The 18,740-nt window shown below is 46.5% G+C and overlaps 1 protein-coding gene across 2 annotated transcripts in view; it reads left to right on the top strand.

Annotated features, from left to right (window-relative positions):
* KCNT1 (potassium sodium-activated channel subfamily T member 1) overlaps positions 1-18,740 on the top strand; it is a 201,463-nt gene that overhangs the window by 27,920 nt on the left and 154,803 nt on the right. For both annotated transcript variants that reach the window (XM_081180026.1, XM_081180030.1), the window contains one exon: positions 3,088-3,282. In XM_081180026.1, the coding sequence (XP_081036152.1) occupies positions 3,088-3,282 (195 nt within the window). The remainder of the gene's footprint in view (positions 1-3,087; positions 3,283-18,740) is intronic.

The raw sequence follows: 18,740 nt of genomic DNA, 5'->3' as shown, positions 1-18,740 counted from the left end.
GCAATTGTGTACACATAAGGCAACTTATCCTGCAATCTTGGGAGTTTCAGATTGTAGTAAATTCTGAAACATTGAACTTTGCAAACAGTTGCAGCTTATCCTTCCATCTTGTTCTTATTAGCTTAGATGGCTGTAAAAGGGGCTTTATTTACTGTATTTATATCTTTCCTTTGAAGAGTTCAAGGTTCTCCCCACTCCATTTTTGCCCCCAGCTACCTGTGAGGTAGGTGAGGCTGAGAGATAGTGACCCAAGGACACTCAGGAAGCACCATGGTCAAGTGGGGATTTAAACCCAGGTTCAAACACTAGCCCAGGTGTTGCAAGGGACTACATCTACAGAGATGCTCTCCATACATCCATGTAAAGTATTTAGGATTAGCACCAACACTTTAGGTTGAGGTGAATCCAAAACCTGCTCCATCAGATTGGCCACTGCTTTAAGGCATATCAGCAATAAAGACTGCAGTCCAATGATGGATTTCTAAAACAACAAAGACTCTTGTGGCACCTTGAAGCATTAAAAAAAACCACACACATGAAAAAATGGCATAAGCTTTCATGCAGCATAGCTCACTTACCCACACTTATTTTTCCTTTGCTTTTTCCAGGCATGGCCCACAATTTAAAGCTCAGTGCCCTCCTTTGTTTTTGCTCTGGAACTTCCCCCACAAAATCCCGCTCTTCAAAGCTCAATCGGAGCAAACGTCAATCCACGGTAAACCCGAATTGATGTTTGCTCTGATTTAGCTTTAAAAAGTGTGGTGTGTGTTTGTGAAGGCAGCTTGTGGAAAAAATAAACCCTGACACAGAGCATTAAAGTGCAGACTGTGCCTGGAAAAAGTGGGGGAAAGTAAGTGTGGATATAGACGTTTGTCAGATGCATGATGTGTAAACCTTGAATCGGCGAATGTATGTGCACATGGAGAGAGTTCAGTGGAAAGTGTACAGCAAAATGAGAGATGGTGATGATTACCTGAAAGTAAAATAATTAGAAAATCAACTAAGAAGGCATTACAGTTATTAATTTGACTAGACAGCAGTGGTGTAAACACAAAATTTTGGCATTTATACATGCTGGCCAATTAAGGGTTACACATCATGCAAGTGATAAAAGTGGACATAGGAACATTAGACACTGCCTTATATTGAGTCAGGCCATTGGTCTATCTAGCTTAGTATTGTCTGCAGCAAGGGTTGGCAAGGTTTACCTTGCCTGGGCTGGTTCACTCCAGTGGAGATCCCTCCGTGGGCCGGATTGCGCACTCGTGTGAGTGTGCATGGCCATGATTTCTGGGGTCTGCACAGATACGATTTCTGGCGTCTGTGCGCAGATGCAATTTTAGGCGCCTGAGCATGCGCAGACACAATTTCTGGCACCATGGAAGTGAGTCCCCGCACCACGCTACACCGGTTTAGCGCAGAGCATGGGGACTTGTCTAGTGGGCAGCTTGGTTCAGGGGCAGCTTGTGGGCTGGTTAAGTGACCCCTGTGGGCCGCTTGTGGCCCATGGGCTTTAGGTTGCCGACCCCTGGTCTACAGGGACTAACAGCAGCCCTCCAGGTTATCTTTTCCAGTCTGACTTGGAGATGCCAAGAATTGAACCTGGGACCTTCTGCATGCAAAGCAGATGCTCCACCACTGAGTTACCTGTCCCACCTCCCAAATAAGTTGTAACTGCTTTATGCCAACTCTATTGGTCCTGCTGGCTCAGTATTGCCTACTCAAGGTTGGCTGTGGGTCTCCAGAGTTTCAGACTGGGATTGATCTTGGGACGCTTACCACTGAGCTACAGAATTCCCCTGACTGTGGTCCATAAAAGCAGGTGCCATTACAGTATAAATGTGTTAATCCTGTGGCATCTTAAGGATTCTGCTATAGCAAAACAAAAACAACAACCAGCACAGCCACCTTTCTGTAAATTGTTACTAAAGTCTAGCTGGATTCCAGTTTGATTTGTCAGTGAATGTAATGCAGGATAGAATCATAGAATTGTAGGGTTGGAAGGGATCTCAAGGAGCAGCAGCCTTATTGATTGCATCAACGGTGACAGTGGAATATGATGTATGTGCATATATGACATTCTTACACTAGAGAAGGGCAGTTGTATCCAGTGTTAGTTCTACTTTGAGCATATCCACTGAAATTTATTTACTGCATTTATCTCACACCTTTTTCTCCAAATGGCATACATGGTTCTCCCCCATCTCATTTAATCCCACAACAACCCTGTGAGGTAGGTTAGACTGTGAGGCAGTGACTGGCCCAGAGTACTCTAGTGAGCTTCATAGCTGAGTGGGGGATTTGAACCCTGGTCTCCTGGGTAATACTCTGACACTCAACACTACCCCCCACACTACCTCCCAAACTTCAGGTCATTGATTTTAGCTGGATCTACTCAGAATAGAAATTAGTTGGCTCCAACCCAGTACCTCTCCTTGACTTTTGCTGAAATCTCTTCTCTTCCCTCCCCCCATTTTGCTGATCCAGATGTTTGCCTTGTTAGTGTGTCTCTGTGGACACTCCACACGTCCAGATTCAAGATCTCTCCTCGCCTTCCCTCTTCGTTGCTGGCAGGACGGTCAGTCAGAGCTGTGCATTGTCTCCGGGTGCCTCATACTCTTCCCTCTTCCCCCCAAATTCCTCTCCTACTTCGATATTGCCTGTCAATCTGGAAGGAAGGCACAGAAACTGTGCCTATACCCCTCTGTGCTTCAAGGAAGCTGGTGAGGGTCCTTTAAAAGAACGAGAGCGTGTTTTTCCTTTTATCAAAAGGGGAGGTTGAAGGATGCGAAGCCGGATGGGGCTTGGGAGATCATGTTCATTTGGGGGGCTGGAGTGTCCCAGTTAGAGAGAGAGCGGTGTCTCATTTGCAGTCCAGGGAATCAACTCCACACAACCCCCAAAGGAAATCTAAGTTAGATCCGCGGGGAACGCGCCTCCGGAGCCAGTTTTGCAGAGGAGGTCTTTGAACGGCGGGCAGTCGCCTTCCTCCTCCGCCAAGGCTTCCGTCCAGCGGGTAGGAAAGGAGAGCACAGTCTCTAGCCTTGCTCCATCTTCTCATCTTCTTCGCCCCTCTATTCCTCGCAGGCTGAAGTCGTCAACTGGCGGCTACCGAAGCGGCGGCACCGGCACGGCTGGCGCCAACAAGCAGAAGAGCGGGGTCATCCTGGACATCTCCTCCTTGACGATGAACGAGCTGGACTCCGAGGTGCTTCCCTTGCCGCCTCGCTACCGGTTCCGGGACCTGCTCCTGGGGGATCAGAGCTTTCAAAACGACGACAGGTAAGAGCGCAGAGCGGGAGGAGGACGGACCAAGGGCACAGGGAAACCTCACGATGGGCACAGAAGCGTTTCAAGAGTGCTGGGGTCGAAATGACGGTGCTTTTGGTTGGAGGTTGCTGGGTCAAAAGGCGACAAAATAGCGGCCGCTGGTAAGAGGGCGCCTGGAGCGCTCTCCAAGGTGCTTATCGCTGCGTTCCGCTTTTACTCGCAGCCGTTTCGCTGGTTGTACTCTGAGCGGCTCCGGACTCCTGTTACTACTTCATGCCCTCAGTGAGCTCTCTCCATGGTGCTGATCCTGAGGAAGCCGCTCTCCCCAAACCTTCCTCAGTCGTCGTTGTTCGCATGGTGGCGGTGGGGATCGGATGCCTTCTGGCTGGCCCTCCGGTTTCTTTCTTCCTTCTTCTATCCAGTGTGCTGTAAAGGCGCCCGCCGGAACTGCTCCCTTTCGAGATTTAAGAGCCCCCTCCGTTCTCCCTTGTCAAAGAAGGCTTTAGCACATACTTAACACACATTTGGGAGACTTGTATGCCATTTGCTCGCAGGAGCGTGTTTGCGTTTTTTGTTGTTGTTTTTTTTGCTTTGAAAGTAAGATCCCAAGACAGATTAATTTCTGATCTGAATTACATTCCTGCTAATATAGACATTACTGATCGTGTAAAGTAAGTCCCCTTGAACTTAGTGGAACTTCTGACTAAACATGCATAGGAGTGCCTGGTTAAACTGAAATGTAAAAATGCTAACTTTTGTGTTTTGGGGTGCCAGTTCTTTTTTGGATTATATATCCCACATTGAAGGAAGGGCCAGAGCTCAGTGGTGAATAATCTGCTTTGTGTTTAGAAATCTCCAGGTAGAGTTGAGAATTTTCCCTGGCTGAAACTCTGGAGAGGAGCTGTCAAAGGCAGCCTCTTATGTTTTGGAGAAGGGCTGTAGCTCCTTAGAAGAACATCCACCATGTATGCAGAAGGTTCAGGTCAAATCCCTAGCACCTTCAGGTAGGACTGGGAGTGTCCCTGGAAAGACACTGCTAGACTAGGTGGAATTGGTACAAGGCACCTTCCTGTGATCAACTGCAAGCGGACTCAAAGGTGGATTACAAAGGAGCGTATCCAGCTAAGTTCTACTCAGAGTAGACCCAATGAAGTTAATGGACATCACCTAGGCACATCCATTAATTTCAATGGGCCTTCTCTGAGTAGAACTGACATTGGCTATATTCCAAAGGGTGGTTCTTCCCACTGTGTCCCATTCTCCACAAGCCTTCCATGCTTGCTAAACGGGATGCCAATGCTTTCCTCACCAAACCACCCTTCCCCTTTACTTCCTCTGTATCTTACTCCCTTTGCTACCTTGCTGTGAAAGTGCTCTCCAAAAAACGACCAGCCACTCTTATTTTCCTGTAGGAAAGGGACATGGGAAACTGCATTATACTGTGTCAGACCATTGGTCCTCCTTGCTCAGTCTTCTCTACACAGTGGCTCCCCAGGGTTTCAAGCAGGGGATTGAGTCAGAGACCTTTTGTGTGCAAAGGAGTTGCTCTACTATTGAGCTGTGGTCCTTCTATGTTAGTTGGATGGGTGCATCCCATGAGACTTTGTCCAAGTTGTCTGCTTTGTTGCCCAAACCTTTGACGCTCCTGTTGCCACCTGTCATCTGTTTTCTTGCTCTGGACACTGCAAAGCTCTCTCTACACCCAGTCAAACATCCCATTGGGTTGTAAGTTCTTTCAGAGAGCTGGTGTAGTGGGGGGGACAAGTCCCAAGGCAAATTTTTAATGTCTGGTAGCTGCTATTGCAGTCTAGAGGAAAGGATGAATCAATGGTATGGCAACAGCTCTCAGGGGTGGGAGACGGGTTGGCTCTTGTGGTGATGGGCATTTTTGTAAGATGGTGGCTTTGGGAGTCATGGATGATTATTGCTTTGGAGAATTGCACCTACCTGAAATTACCTTTGTGTCTAGGGTCATGGATTTGTATTTCGAGAATTGCAAATTTCTGAAATTTCCCTTGTGTCTATGGTCTTGGATTTCGAACTGGAGAGCTGCATGTGTCTAAAATTTCCCTTGTGCTTAAGACAAATGTGGTTCATATTCATTTAAGACATGCATGCTTGGCCATGTGTAAATAGGAAAAGACTTGCATGGTTGATGACACTCGGTCAGAGTGAATGTAAATAAACCTTTGAAGAGGGAGAGGGTGTGTTTGTGATAAACTTTCCTTATTTTATTTGAAAATGGTTTGTGGAGTTTTGGATATGGATCGCTGTTGATTTTAAACTTCCTTCCTCTCCCCTCCCACCTGCCCAGTTTGCCATGATTTATTAAGGTTCCTACAAAGTTATAACCAAGCTGTGAGCTTACAGTTGCTTAGCTGCAAATGAGTTTCAGAGAAAGTGTCAGTTAAAACAAACAGCAATAACAGAGTGATTGCCCTCTGGTGAAATGTGTGGTTGTCATAACCATTAGACACGCAATCTATTGCTAATGGGGGTCTGTTCTGCAATATGGCACATTATTTCCCCACAAAGATAATATTTATCTTGCAAAGAAGTGTTCTGTGGATCTCCAAGAAGCAACTAATTTTTGCTACAGGGGGATCACACTGAGTGTTCAGGGAAAATTTGGACTGCTTCTTCTCCCTTTCAAAGCAGAGCATTGTAGAGCTAGTTATCTCACCAGTTTCCATAAGAAATGCCTTTATTGAGCTCTGTTTCCAAGTGAAGCCCACTGCAGTCTTGGATGGCTGCTTCAGCAAGGTCCCATATGCAGACAGACTTTGTATTTGTGGTCAACCTCAGGTGGAAGACCTCACTCTATTTGTTAGCCTGCCCCTTATCTAGAGACCCAAGAGATTCCTTTCTGAAACAAAGCACAAGCAATCAGGCACACTCTGGCACAAATGGTTTGGTTTCTTTTAAGTAAAAATAGTATCTTCATAACACATAGGTGGCCCTCTATGCACTGGCTGAGCACACACACACACACACACACACACACACACACAAATCTGGAAAAAGGAGTCAGCTATAATAACGATAAATTGTTTTGATGATTCAGAGGTTTAATCTGAAATCACACTGGATTTGAGTTTCTTTGTGTCTGTGGTAACTTCTCTTTCTTACATAATGGATGTTGGCAAATTGGATTTTAAAAAGGCAAAATAATGCTAGAATTTGAGTTGTAAGAGATGCACAAAGGGAAACTGTTCTAATGCCCAGGAATTTGGCAAAGTATTTGCAGATTGTTATATTATGCACGTTTTGTATTATGTTGTTGGTACTATTGCTTAATACATGTTTGTCATGGCCTCTGGCTAGAATAATAAACTTATGAAATAAACTTGTTATCCCTTTCAAAGCAGCAAAGGGGAGAATTTGCAGAGCCAGACGGCATGCTTAACCATCCCCCTGCTGGCCATTTCCCTCCATCTATCTGCATCTCAGTTACTACATTCTCAGATTCCTTCTTGCCACATTGAGTTGTGGGTAGGGAGACATGGTTGAATAGGAGTTGATGGGGGAGAACAATGAAGGGTCAAGCTCACACACCTGTCTGCTGTTTCTCCTATGCAAATCACCCCCCCCCCCCATTGCTGCAATAGGGAAGTGGCAAGTTCGGCAGTGAGACCATCAGAGTATGGCTTTGGGGACAGAAGACCAGGACCCCAGTCAATAGAATGAGGAGTAACAAATTTTGAAGTAATGCATACTGCCATCTAAATTGCCTAACTGCACCATTGGTCCATTTTTGAACTGGAATCATGAGCCCAAGAAACACATTGGGTGTGCACCTCCTACATACATTGAAAGACTGATTTATAGCCCGCATGCCTTCATGCCTCTTATGGGGTAGGCTTTCTTGACAAGTGGTGGGAAATACGTTTGGCCTAGTGGCTCAGATCTTTATCTCCCCGACCCCATCCATGAGCTGACTTTGACAGATGTACAGGGTCACTCACCTGATGTTGTGATGACATCAGGACGTTTTTAATAAATAAAACGTTGGGGTGGGGGAGGGGTCTGCTTTGCCAGCACATCCTCCACAGTATACTTGCTGGCATAGCATCACCCAGCAGAATTGAACTGCACCACCTTGCTCATCAGCTGATGTCACCCAGTAATGCCAACTGATTGACAGATGGACATGTGGTTCTTTTTTTGGGGGGAAGCCTTCAGGGCCAAGACTGACCAGCAGGCTGAAGGTTCTTCATCCCTGTTTAGAAGACCAAGAAAAGCTTCTGCCCATAATAAATATGTTAATCTTAAAAGTAGATTTTTCCATTGTTTTTGCTTATTTATACAAAGAGCAATCAACAGTCAAGAAACCTACCCCCAGCAGAATCACTAAATTCCTGTTTGATTTCATTTAGGCCATTTCAGTTTTTTAAACAAATATATACCGTATTTTTCACTCTATAAGATGCACCAGACCACAAGACACACCTAGTTTCTGGAGGAGGAAAACAAGAAAAAAAATATTCTGAATCTCAGAAGCTAGAACAGCAAGAGGGATCGCTGCGCAGTGAAAGCAGCAATCCCTCTTGCTGTTCTGGCTTCTGGGATAGCTGCGCAGCCTGCATTCGCTCCATAAGATGCACACACATTTCCCCTTACTTTTTAGGAGGGAAAAGGTGAGTCTTATAGAGCAAAAAATACGGTAACTCCACAAGTTGCCATGTGTCACTGGAGGCTTTTTGATGTTGCATATATCATAAAACTATGCCAGGTTGATTGAAGAGTAGTGTTTTTCTTGTCTGTTCAACTCTCTTGGACCTGGGCTGTCACTTTGTCCATTTGTATTTAGTTGTGAGATCCAGGTCTCAAACAGGTCTACATTTGGAGTCTTCCAATATCTTGCAATAATCAGGTGAGTAGTGAGATCATTGTGGGAAAGTTGTTGACAACTTCTTAATAGTATGATATGAGTGCTATTTATTGTTAATCTTTGAGGTGCCTCACAAAGCTTTTTGCTGTTGTTTTATTAGATGAGCTTCTGATAGGCGGTAAAAATGATGTCAGGATGAACTAAAGACTTCTAGGACAAGAAATAGCACTAATGGTGGTCCCCAGCCCTCCGTTGAAAATATAAAATCTAGCAGTTACATGGATGTGACTCCAGTACCGATGATCATTTACAAGTTTCTCTTCTGAGGTGGAGAGAAGAGGCAAAGGGAAAATGCAATAAAGCCAAGTCGCCACTGGACTTATGCCAAGAGATGGAGAAAATGCAGGCCCACTCTTTCTAGTGACAGCTGGGAATTGTATGGGTTTGTGGAAATGTACTTGTGGAACATATATTAAACATTTTGTATGATATGCATCTCCTCCTCTTCACTTGGGATAGATTTAGATATCCTAAGCTTGCAGCCCTTTATCTATTCACCTATCAGTAAACCCCTGAATTCAGTGGGACCAACAACCATGTAAACACGTATTGCACTGCTGGATTCTGCCTTGGTCAGATCACACCTGGAGAACTGTAACCAAATCAGGGCACTATGGTTTAAGAAGGATATCAATAAGCTGGAATGTGTGTGGAGGAGGGTGACCAAGACGATCAAGGGTCTGGAAACCAAGACTTATGAGGAATGGTTGAATGAATTGGGTATGTTTAGCCTGGAGAAGACGGATAGGCGATATGATACCCATATTCAACTATCTGAAGGGCTGCCACACACGGAAGATGGAGCAAAGCTTATTTTCTGCTGCTCCAGAGTCTAGGATCTGAATCAATGGATTCAGATAAGAAAGTTTCTGACTAAACTTTAGGAAACATTTTCTGGCAGTAATTGCTGTTTGGCAGTGGAATGGACCAGCACCTTTTTTTAAAAAAAGGAAGAAGGAAAAGGTGCTGGTTCTCACCATGAAGTTGTTGCAGTAAGTGCCACACTTTTAACATCTGGAAAAAAGTACTGGTACTGAGTACCCTTGCATACCCCGAGAGGAAAAGCACTGGAGTGGACCACCTCCAAAGGTGGTGGACTCTTCTTCTGGGGGTCCCTTCCAACTCTACAATTCTACAGGACCAGAGTCCTATCTACTGGGGTGGTCAATGTGGTACCTCCAGATGCTTACATCTCCTATCAGCCCTGACCATTGGCCATGCTGGCCAGGGCTGGTGGGCAAATCCCAGTCTAGCAACATCTGGAGAACATCATGGTGGCTATTTCTGAGTATATAATGATCAGGGAGTAAGTCCAGTTGAATTGAATTGTAAGATTTTGGTTTTTTATTTGCCTTCTCTCCCCACCCCTCTTCCTTAATTTTGTGAAAGTGTCTAGTATGGTGTATTTTTATGGACTTTTTTTTAAAAAAAAGGGTGCAGTGGCTGTGGAATGCAGTACTTTATGTTCCTTCACTTAAATTCATTTGAGACTTGCCATTTTCCTGTTCGGAAACTCAGCTTCTTTATTCTAAGAGTGAGGGCAGGCTGCAGTTGCTCATTCATTAGGGAAAGAGAGGGAATCTCTTCATGCTCTGCAGTCATTTTAATTATATGATGAATGCCCTGCAATACTTTGCATGTTGGGGAAAATAAGGGCAATGGTAAAGGATCAAGGCTGAGATCCTGAACGTATTTAAGTAATCCTTCTTAGACATAGGATTGCACTGTTGGTTTCCTTTGGACCAGAAAGCCCTCCAAGCCTATGGTGCCTTTGTTACATTTACTTTATTTTGCAAATATATACCAAGAGCACTTTGGAGCACAGTGATAGTCTGAGAGCAAGGAGCACAATAGCCAATCCTGCACCAGGTTAGATCCCCACACCCTGAATCCCTTAGTAGAACATCCATATTCAAGGGCAGTGTACCTCTGAATACAGATGACAAGGGGAAGATCGCTGCCTTCAAGCTTCACTTGTTGTCTTTCTGGAAGTGTCCGGATGATAACTGCTGGAATCAGTGCACTGGTGTTACATTAGCCTGATGTGCAAGGCTCTGCTTAGATTCCAGAAGAGAGCCACTCAACCTTAAAGATGCTTCACAGCTCTCTCCCATAGTCTCTGCCCACATCCAGACTTCAAACATCCCTCCTTCACTGTCTTTCTGTCCCTGCCCACTCCCAATACACTGAAGTATTCCATTACAAACTTTGGAGAGATATTCCAAGCCATTAAGGACCATCTAGCTCAGGCTAGTGAGCCTGTGACCTTGCAGATGTTGATGGACTATAGCCCCTGTCACCCCTGGCCATTAGCCATGCTGGCTGGGTTGATGGGAACTGGAGTCCAGTGACATCTGGAGGGCCACTGGCTGCCTACCCCTGATTCTAGCTCACTTTTTTATAAGCCCATGAATAGCCATCAGCTTAGCCAGCCAAAATCTATCCACAGCTCTCCAGATAGCTATACTCATAATTTACTTGGCAAGACACTGGAACATAGGAATGTGCCTTTTCTCAAGTCAGGATGCTTGTCAGTCTAGCCTAGTGTTGTGAGCTCTGATTGGTAAGAGCTCTCTAAGAGGTCTTTCCCTTCCTCTCATCATTATTTGTGTGTGTGTGTGTGTGTGTGTGTGTGTGTGTGTGTTTGTGTGTGGCAAAGGGACCCCTGACCATTAGGTCCAGTCGTGACTGACTCTGGGGTTGCAGCGCTCATCTAGCTTTACTGACCGAGGGAGCCGGCATACAGCTTCCGGGTCATGTGGCCAGCAGGACTAAGCCGCTTCTGGTGAACCAGAACAGCGCATGGAAATGCCATTTACCTTCCAATCGGAGTGGTACCTATTTATTTATCTACTTGCACTTTGACGTGCTTTCAAGCGCTCATCTAGCTTAAAGCGCTCATCTAGCTTTACTGACCGAGGGAGCCGGCATACAGCTTCCGGGTCATGTGGCCAGCAGGACTAAGCCGCTTCTGGTGAACCAGAACAGCGCATGGAAATGCCATTTACCTTCCAATCGGAGTGGTACCTATTTATTTATCTACTTGCACTTTGACGTGCTTTCAAACTGCTAGGTTGGCAGGAGCTGGGACCGAGCAACAGGAGCTCACCCCGTCATGGGGATTTGAACCGCCGATCTTCTGATTGGCAAGCCCTAGGCTCTGTGGTTTAACCCACAGCGCCACCCGCATCCATGTATGTATGTATGTATGTATGTATGTATGTATGTATAAAAACTGGAGCTAGAGTATCTCAGGGCCATGGGTTTTAGCCCCATGTTGGGCAAAAGATTCCTGCATTCCAGGAGGCTGGACTTGATGACCCTTGTTGTCCCTTCCAACTCTACAATTCTGTGAACCCGAGACATTTTGCATGGCACCAAGTAATAGGAAGCAATGGGTAATACCCAAAGTAGGCCTATTGCAGTAAACATGAGATAGTTCAGCTCATAGATGTCAATGGTTTTATTTTGAGTTCGACTATTATTGGAGAAGAGCCTGCTGGATCAGGGCAATGGTCCCTCCAGTCCAGCATCCTGTACTCGCGGTGGGCAAGCAGATGCCCGTGGGAAGCCCAAAAGCACGTCCTGAGCACAACACCACTCTCCCCTCCTGTGGTTTCGAGCAACTGGTATTCAGAAGCACTACTGCCTCTGACTGTGGAGCCAGAGTGTAGGCATCATGGTGAGTTGGTAAGGCCATTGATAGCCTTCTCCATGAATTTCTCTAATTCCTCTTTTGTGTAATCCTCAATGGGATACATCCAATTGATACATCCCATTGAGGTTCAATGATACGATAAAAGGGGCAGTAAAGTTGCAAGACCAGATAAGCCTGTGAAAGGTCGCCCACCCCTAAATCTTTTGGATAAAACCTGATTTTAAAAATGGTTTTAACCCCTTTTTAATATGAAGAAAATCTCCATTTGTGGCCATCTTGCAGAACTGAGGTTGATTTTTCCCCCCTTTGCTGGGAGCATGTAGAAGGCTGAGAGTGCACTTCTAAATTTCCAGCTGTGGCCTGATCAAGTTATATACAATGACTCTAAATATCCGCTCAGATTTTTAAAAACCCAATCAAGAGGAAGAGGGAAATCAGCGGCATTCCCTCCCCTCCCCCCATTTTGGCTGAATGTTCTCCTGGTATGAGAACATGCCCTGATTACTTGAAATGGAAGTGCAGTTAACTCCAAATGCCCACGGAGAAATGCTCACTTGAAGAAGACAAGGTGGTGGTGATTAGCTCCTAGCATAATTAGAACCGTTTGTATTGGCATGCTAAGCAAGGGTGACAGCTGGGGGAGCTTCCTGGTGGCTCTTGAAGAAAATGTTAGGGAGAGACCTGTGTCAAACCTCTATGTGTGTGTGGAAGGGACGAGAGAAAGGAGAATAGCCTTGTTTGCTTGACACTGTCTGGAAAGTCTGGGGAAACAACTGGGAGAAGTGATAATTTGGCCTACTGGAGACAAAGAGATAATGCAAAATCTAAAGCATGCTCAGTGGTACAGAACAGCCCTTGGGACCTTACCAAGGCCACACCCCCTCTCCCAGGCCACACCCTCACCAGCCCTGCTTTGAACCTTCAAGTGTTTTTGCTTGGCTGGGATGCATCCTTGGAACTCTTATCATTCCTCTTGCTTTCCTGGATGGAAGATAGAGAGGGATGTGTGTGAGCATATCTAGAATTTGTTGTTGTTTAGTCGTGTCCGACTCTTTGTGACCCCATGGACCAGAGCACGCCAGGCACTCCTGTCTTCCACTGCCTCCCACAGTTTGGTCAATCTCATGCTGGTAGCTTTGAGAGCACCATCCAACCATCTCGTCCTCTGTCATCCCCTTTTCCTTGTGCCCTCAATCTTTCCCAACATCAGGGTCTTTCCCAGAGAGTCTTCTCTTCTCATGAGGTGGCCAAAGTATTGGAGCCTCAGCTTCAGGATCTGTCCTTCAGTGAGGACTCAGGGCTGATTTCCTTAAGAATGGATAGGTTTGATCTTCTTGCAGTCCATGGGGCTCTCAAGAGTCTCCTCCAGCACCATAATTCAAAAGCATCTGCCCTACCATATAAATGCAATTATTTACATTCATTGTCCAACCTTTCTTGCCCCTCGGTGCACTGACCACTGTTTCCTTGCCTCTGGAAGGTTGCCCAGTTGTGAATGGGCAGCTCTCAGTCTGAAAAAGATTCCCCTCACCCTGCTTGAGAACACCAGAAGAGCTGCACTTGATCAGAACAAAGACCTATCTAGTCCAGCATCCCAGTGGCCAACTGTGACCATCTTGCAGAACTGAGGCTCCCCTGAGGGAGGGGATTGCACAAACTGAGTAGGACATTGGAAGAAAGCCCCATCTCATTCCCCAGCCTATTGTGCATAGCGGTGGGTTGCATATCATAGCCTCCAGTGTTGAATGCAGTGAGTAGTGGGCAGGATTATATGGCAAGAGCCTGTCTTTAACAAGGTAAGAGCAGAACAGACCCCAAAGTCAAACATTTGCTTGCATTGGAGCTTCCCTTAAATTTTTCCTATCTGGAAATCAAAAATCGACATGAAACGGCTTCATTAAAGTCTGGCTGATTCAGAGTAATTTGAATGTCAGGAAAGTTTGACTCATTTCTTGTATAAAAGACAGATGAGTGTAGAAGAAATGAAGACCTGTTTTTATACTGATGTCAGTGCAATGAGAGAAGATTGAAGTTTCTCATTCTAAAGTGCAACTGATGCTTCTAAGAGTAAATCCACATGGTATGGAAGTACAGTCTTGAGTTATTCGGAACACTCTTGGGATGCTTTTCCAAAGCTTAGGCTACATAAGTTCTACCAAGCAGAACATTGAAATCAATGTGTCTATGTTAGTCATGTCCACTCTTTTCAGTGGGTTTACTCTGAGCAGAACTAACACTGAATACAGCTCAACATTTGGATTCACGTGCAACACTAAGTTCTGGTTAACAGCAAGGCTAACTAACCACAAACCATGAGTGTGGTTGGTTAGTAAACCATAGTTAAACTTCTGGGCCTGCCTTGGGCGAGCAACCTAAACCATGTTTTATAAACCATAGTTTAGTGCTATGTGCAAACCAGGCTACTGTGATACTCCTGTTCACTAAAACCTCTTAGCAAACCCCATGATAGTATTTTGTTATCTGTGGTCTGTTTTCCCCAGATTCTGCCTGATTTGTTTTACTTATTTAAGTCTACGTAGGTATGTGCTTGTTTTCAGTGCAAAATGTGAAGTTTTTGTTTTTTTAAGCCCTCAATGGTCTGGTAAGACTAGTTTTATTGACCAAATAAATTACATCCTTCCACTTTGTGCGTAAGAACCTGATGTGGCTTATGAATACACTGTTCTTGGAAAAGTGGTCTAAGAGGGAACATTGCCTTTGTCTTGAGTTAAATGTCTGCCCCATTCTCCAGGAAGCTGGAGCTGGAAACCACAAGGGTCAACTTATAGCGGCAGAGATAATGGATGCCCTTCTGATTAAATGTTTGCAACTAACATCTAATAATCAACAAAGGATTTATCTTTAGCACAAGGGTTGGAGAGAGAGAGAGAGAGAGAGAGAGAGAGAGGAGTTTTCATAGACGAAAGGGAAGCAACTTCTGTCGAACAGATTTAGCAGCCCTTATTTTGAAGAAGGATTCTGATGACATTGCATAACCAAATGCCTTGAGGATTTATTTTATTATGAAAGCAAACTAACTTTTAAATAAAGCCAAAAAAACTTCATCCCCATTTATATTTCTAGGTTAAAGAAAACTGTGGCATATTATTTCTTTTCTCACATTATCCATGCTCCAGATTCAGCAGGGGGGGGGGAATTGTATTATTTAAAAATGACATTGTAATCTCCTCTTCTTCTAAGGAGCTCAGGATGACATATGTGATTTTCCCACTCCCTGTGTTAATAATAATAATAATAATAATAATAATAATAATAATAATAATAATAATTTTGATTACATTTACATACTCCCTTTCTTCCAAGGAGCTCACAGTGACATACAGTGGTGCCTCGCAAGACGAAATTAATTCGTTCCGCAAGTTTTTTCTTCTTGCGAGTTTTTCGTCTTGCGAAGCATGGTTTCCCATAGGAATGCATTGAAAATCAATTAATGCGTTCCTATGGAAACCGCTTGCCAGGCTGGCGGTGCGGAGAAGGGCTTTTCTCCCCACCGCAAGCCTTCAGGACAGGTACGAGAACAGAGGGGAAGGGGCGCAGCGCTTCTCCTCTGTTCCCGGGGCTTGCGGTGGGAGGAGGGTTTTTCCTCCCCACCGCCAACATTCAGAACAGCATTCTGAATGTTGGCGGTGGGAAGGAAAACCCTCCTCCCACCGCAAGTCTTCAGGACAGCCACCCGAAGGCTGGCGCGGGGAGAAGGGCTTTCTGCCCCACCGCCAGCCTTTGGAGCAGCCTTCCGAAGGCTGGCGCGGGGAGAAGGGCTTTCCGCCCCACCACCAGCCTTTGGAGCAGCCTTCTGAAGGCTGGCGCGGGGAGAAGGGCTTTTCTCCCCACCGCCAGCCTTCGGAGGAGCCTTCTGAAGGCTGGCGCGGGGAGAAGGGCTTTCCGCCCCACCGCCAGCCTTCGGAGGAGGTCCGAGGACAGTGGGGAAGACGCTGCACTTCCCCGCTGTCCCGGAGATTTCCCTATGGGCTTTCGTCTTGCGAAGCAAGCCCATAGGGAAATTCGTTTTGCAAAGCGCCTCCAAAACGGAAAACCCTTTCGTCTAGCGGGTTTTCCGTCTTGCGAGGCATTCGTCTTGCGAGGTACCACTGTATATGGTTCTCCTCCTCTTCATTTTATCTCCACAACAAACCTTTAAGGTAGGTTTGGGCAGCCAATGCCTCCCCTCCTGAGTCACCATCGCACAGAGGGCTGAATTCCCTTGAAGCAAACTAATCTGGGTCTGCATATCAATGGTGGGTGAGGAAGGAGCTGCTCTGAGAAGAGGGGGCTGCTCTCTCATGACACAGAGGTTAAAACTCGAACCAGTGTCTTCAAGTTACAAGAAAGGAGATGCCTACTAAACATCAGGAAGAACTTTCTGACAGTAAGAGCTGTCCGATAGCAGAAGAGACTCTCTTAGCAGGTTGTGGACTCTCCTTCCATCCCCTCCACAGTTTCTCTTTCCTTCCCCTCCACAGTTTCCAGCAACAGGCATTCAGAAGCATTACTGCTTCTGATCATGGAGGTGGAGCACAGCTGTCATGGCTAGCAGCTGTTGATATCCATCCCTCTTCCCTTCCCTCCCTCCTTGGATGCCCTCTTGCGTCTCTGCCTCCCAAAGGCTTGTGCAGCTGTTGTTGCAGCAGCCCTAGCCTCATGCTCCCCATGTGAAGAATTATTATTATTATTATTATTATTTATACCCCACCCATCTGGCTGAGTTTCCCCAGCCACTCTGGGCAGCTCCCAATCAAGTGTTAAAAAGAATACAGCATTAAATATTAAAAACTTCCCTAAACAGGGCTGCCTTCAGATGTCTTTTAAAGATAAGATAGCTGCTTATTTCCTTCACATTTGAAGGGAGGGCATTCCACAGGGCGGGCGCCACTACCAAGAAGGCCCTCTGTCTGGTTCCCTGTAACCTCACTTCTCACAATGAGGGAACCACCAGAAGGCCCTCAGTGCTGGATCTCAGTGGCTGAACGATGGGGGTGGAGACACTTGTTGGTGCCTCTGGGGCTGCCCAGGGGGTGCTGGTTGCCAGCAGCTGAGGCAGCCTCAGAGTAAGCAAGTGGGTTGGGGAGCCTAGCCAGCCAGCCTTCGCTGTTGGGAATGGACAGACAAGTGGGAGGCAGGCAGGCACTGTGCTGGCCTTTCTTGTGCTTGCTGTGTACAAGGCCTGCCTGGGAGCTGAGTGTCTGGTGCCAGGGACGCGGACTTATAAAAAATATTGGGGGGGGGGGCCGGGAAAGCTCATGAATAATAAATAAGTTCATGAATATGCAGATAAAGTGGCGTCGCCTCCTCGTGAACGAATAGGGGAGAGCGTGCTGCGCCTATTAATCAGCTCCGAAGGAAATTGGGTGGAGCTTTTGCTCGGGAGGGGGGGCAGGAGGCATGCAGCCCGACCCTGTGCATTTTGGGCTGGGGGAGGGGTGGCGATGGCGCTCTGCTGGAGGGGTGCCGGAGATTATTGGGGGGGCGGAGCCCCCCCAAACAAATTTTTGAGGGGGCTCGGGCCCCCTCAAGCCCCATGGAGTCGGCGCCTATGTCTGGTGCCAAAGCGGAGGCTTTCCTCCATGCAGGCCCATCAGCGCCAGTTTCTGCCTCCCAAGGGGAGTAAAGTGCTGGGCTCAGTTTCACTTTGGGCCAGTCTCCGTCAGGCTGCTAAGGCTGGGGGCATCCTCTTTGCAGGCCCCTGTGGGGCGGCATGAAGAGGCACCTCTTTTGGGGGTTGGGTGAGGGTGGCGGTGGCTGCCTGGAAGACTCCAAAGGAGAGGGAGAGGAGAGGAGGCTGAGGGATCACTATACAAGGGGGGGGGGTGAGGGGCTGCCAGTTATGCAGGCAAGGGGTGACATAACTGGGCTTCTGAGGCTTGGAGCCCTTTTTTGCCACAGGGGAGCCACAGAAAGAATGTAGTTGGTCAAGGGAGCCATGGACTCAAAAAGGTTGAAAACCTGTGCCCCATATGTTCCAGACCATGTGTAGGCAAACTAAGGCCCCGGGAGCAGATCCGGCCCAATCGCCTTCTAAATCCGGCTCTTGAACGGTCTGGGAATCCATGTGTTTTTACATGAGTAGAATGTGTCCTTTTATTTAAAATGCACCTCTGAGTTCTTTGTGAGGCCTGCCTGGTGTTTTTACATGAACAGAGTGTGTACTTTTATTTAAAATGCATCTCTGGGTTATTTGTGGGGCCTGCCTGGTGTTTTTACATGAGTGGAATGTGTGATTTTATTTAAAATGCATCTCTCGGTTATTTTGGGGGCATAGGAATTTGTTCACTCCCCCCCCAAAAAAAAACCCTTTAGTCCGGCCCCCCACAAGGTCTGATGGATAGTGGACCGGCCCCCTGCTGAAAAGGTTTTCTGACCCCTCTTCCAGACAAAATAAGTACTGGGCTGTTAAATAACAATTGACTGTGCAGGTGCTGTCCTCCCCTGCCCCCCCCCCCCAGCTGGGTGTTAGTTAGCAAAATAAATAGAAGAGTTGGGAGGGTGAGGTTAAAGGAGGAGTGGTGTCACACTGGAGAAAGGGGTGTGTGTGAGCAGACAGAAGGGAAAGTGTTTTTTTGGTAAGGAGTTCTGGGAACAAGAAGAAAGAAGTGAGAGAGAACTCCAATGGCTGGAGGAGGCTGCAGGAGCCGTGCCTGACTGTTGCTTTGGACCCCAGCTTGCTGAAGCGACGAGAGGGGCAATGAGAGACACTCTTGGGGTGTGTGTGTAATGTTTTGCATGCCCTCCACTGAAGACCAAATATGTGTTTAAAAAAACCCCATATTTCTTAAAGGTCTCCACTGTGCCTCTATTTCCCAGTGGTAAAACAAACCTGGATGAACTCCTGGAATCCTGCTATTGGTTAGCAGAGATTGTGGCTGATGCACAACCTCTGCATTATAATTAATTAATTAAATTTCT

The sequence above is a fragment of the Podarcis bocagei genome (genome assembly GCF_964188305.1).
Source record: "Podarcis bocagei genome assembly, chromosome: Z".
In the NCBI taxonomy this organism is placed as follows: domain Eukaryota; kingdom Metazoa; phylum Chordata; class Lepidosauria; order Squamata; family Lacertidae; genus Podarcis; species Podarcis bocagei.
The sequence above is the reverse complement of the archived record's forward strand: the minus strand, read 5'-3'. Positions and strand labels throughout refer to the sequence as shown.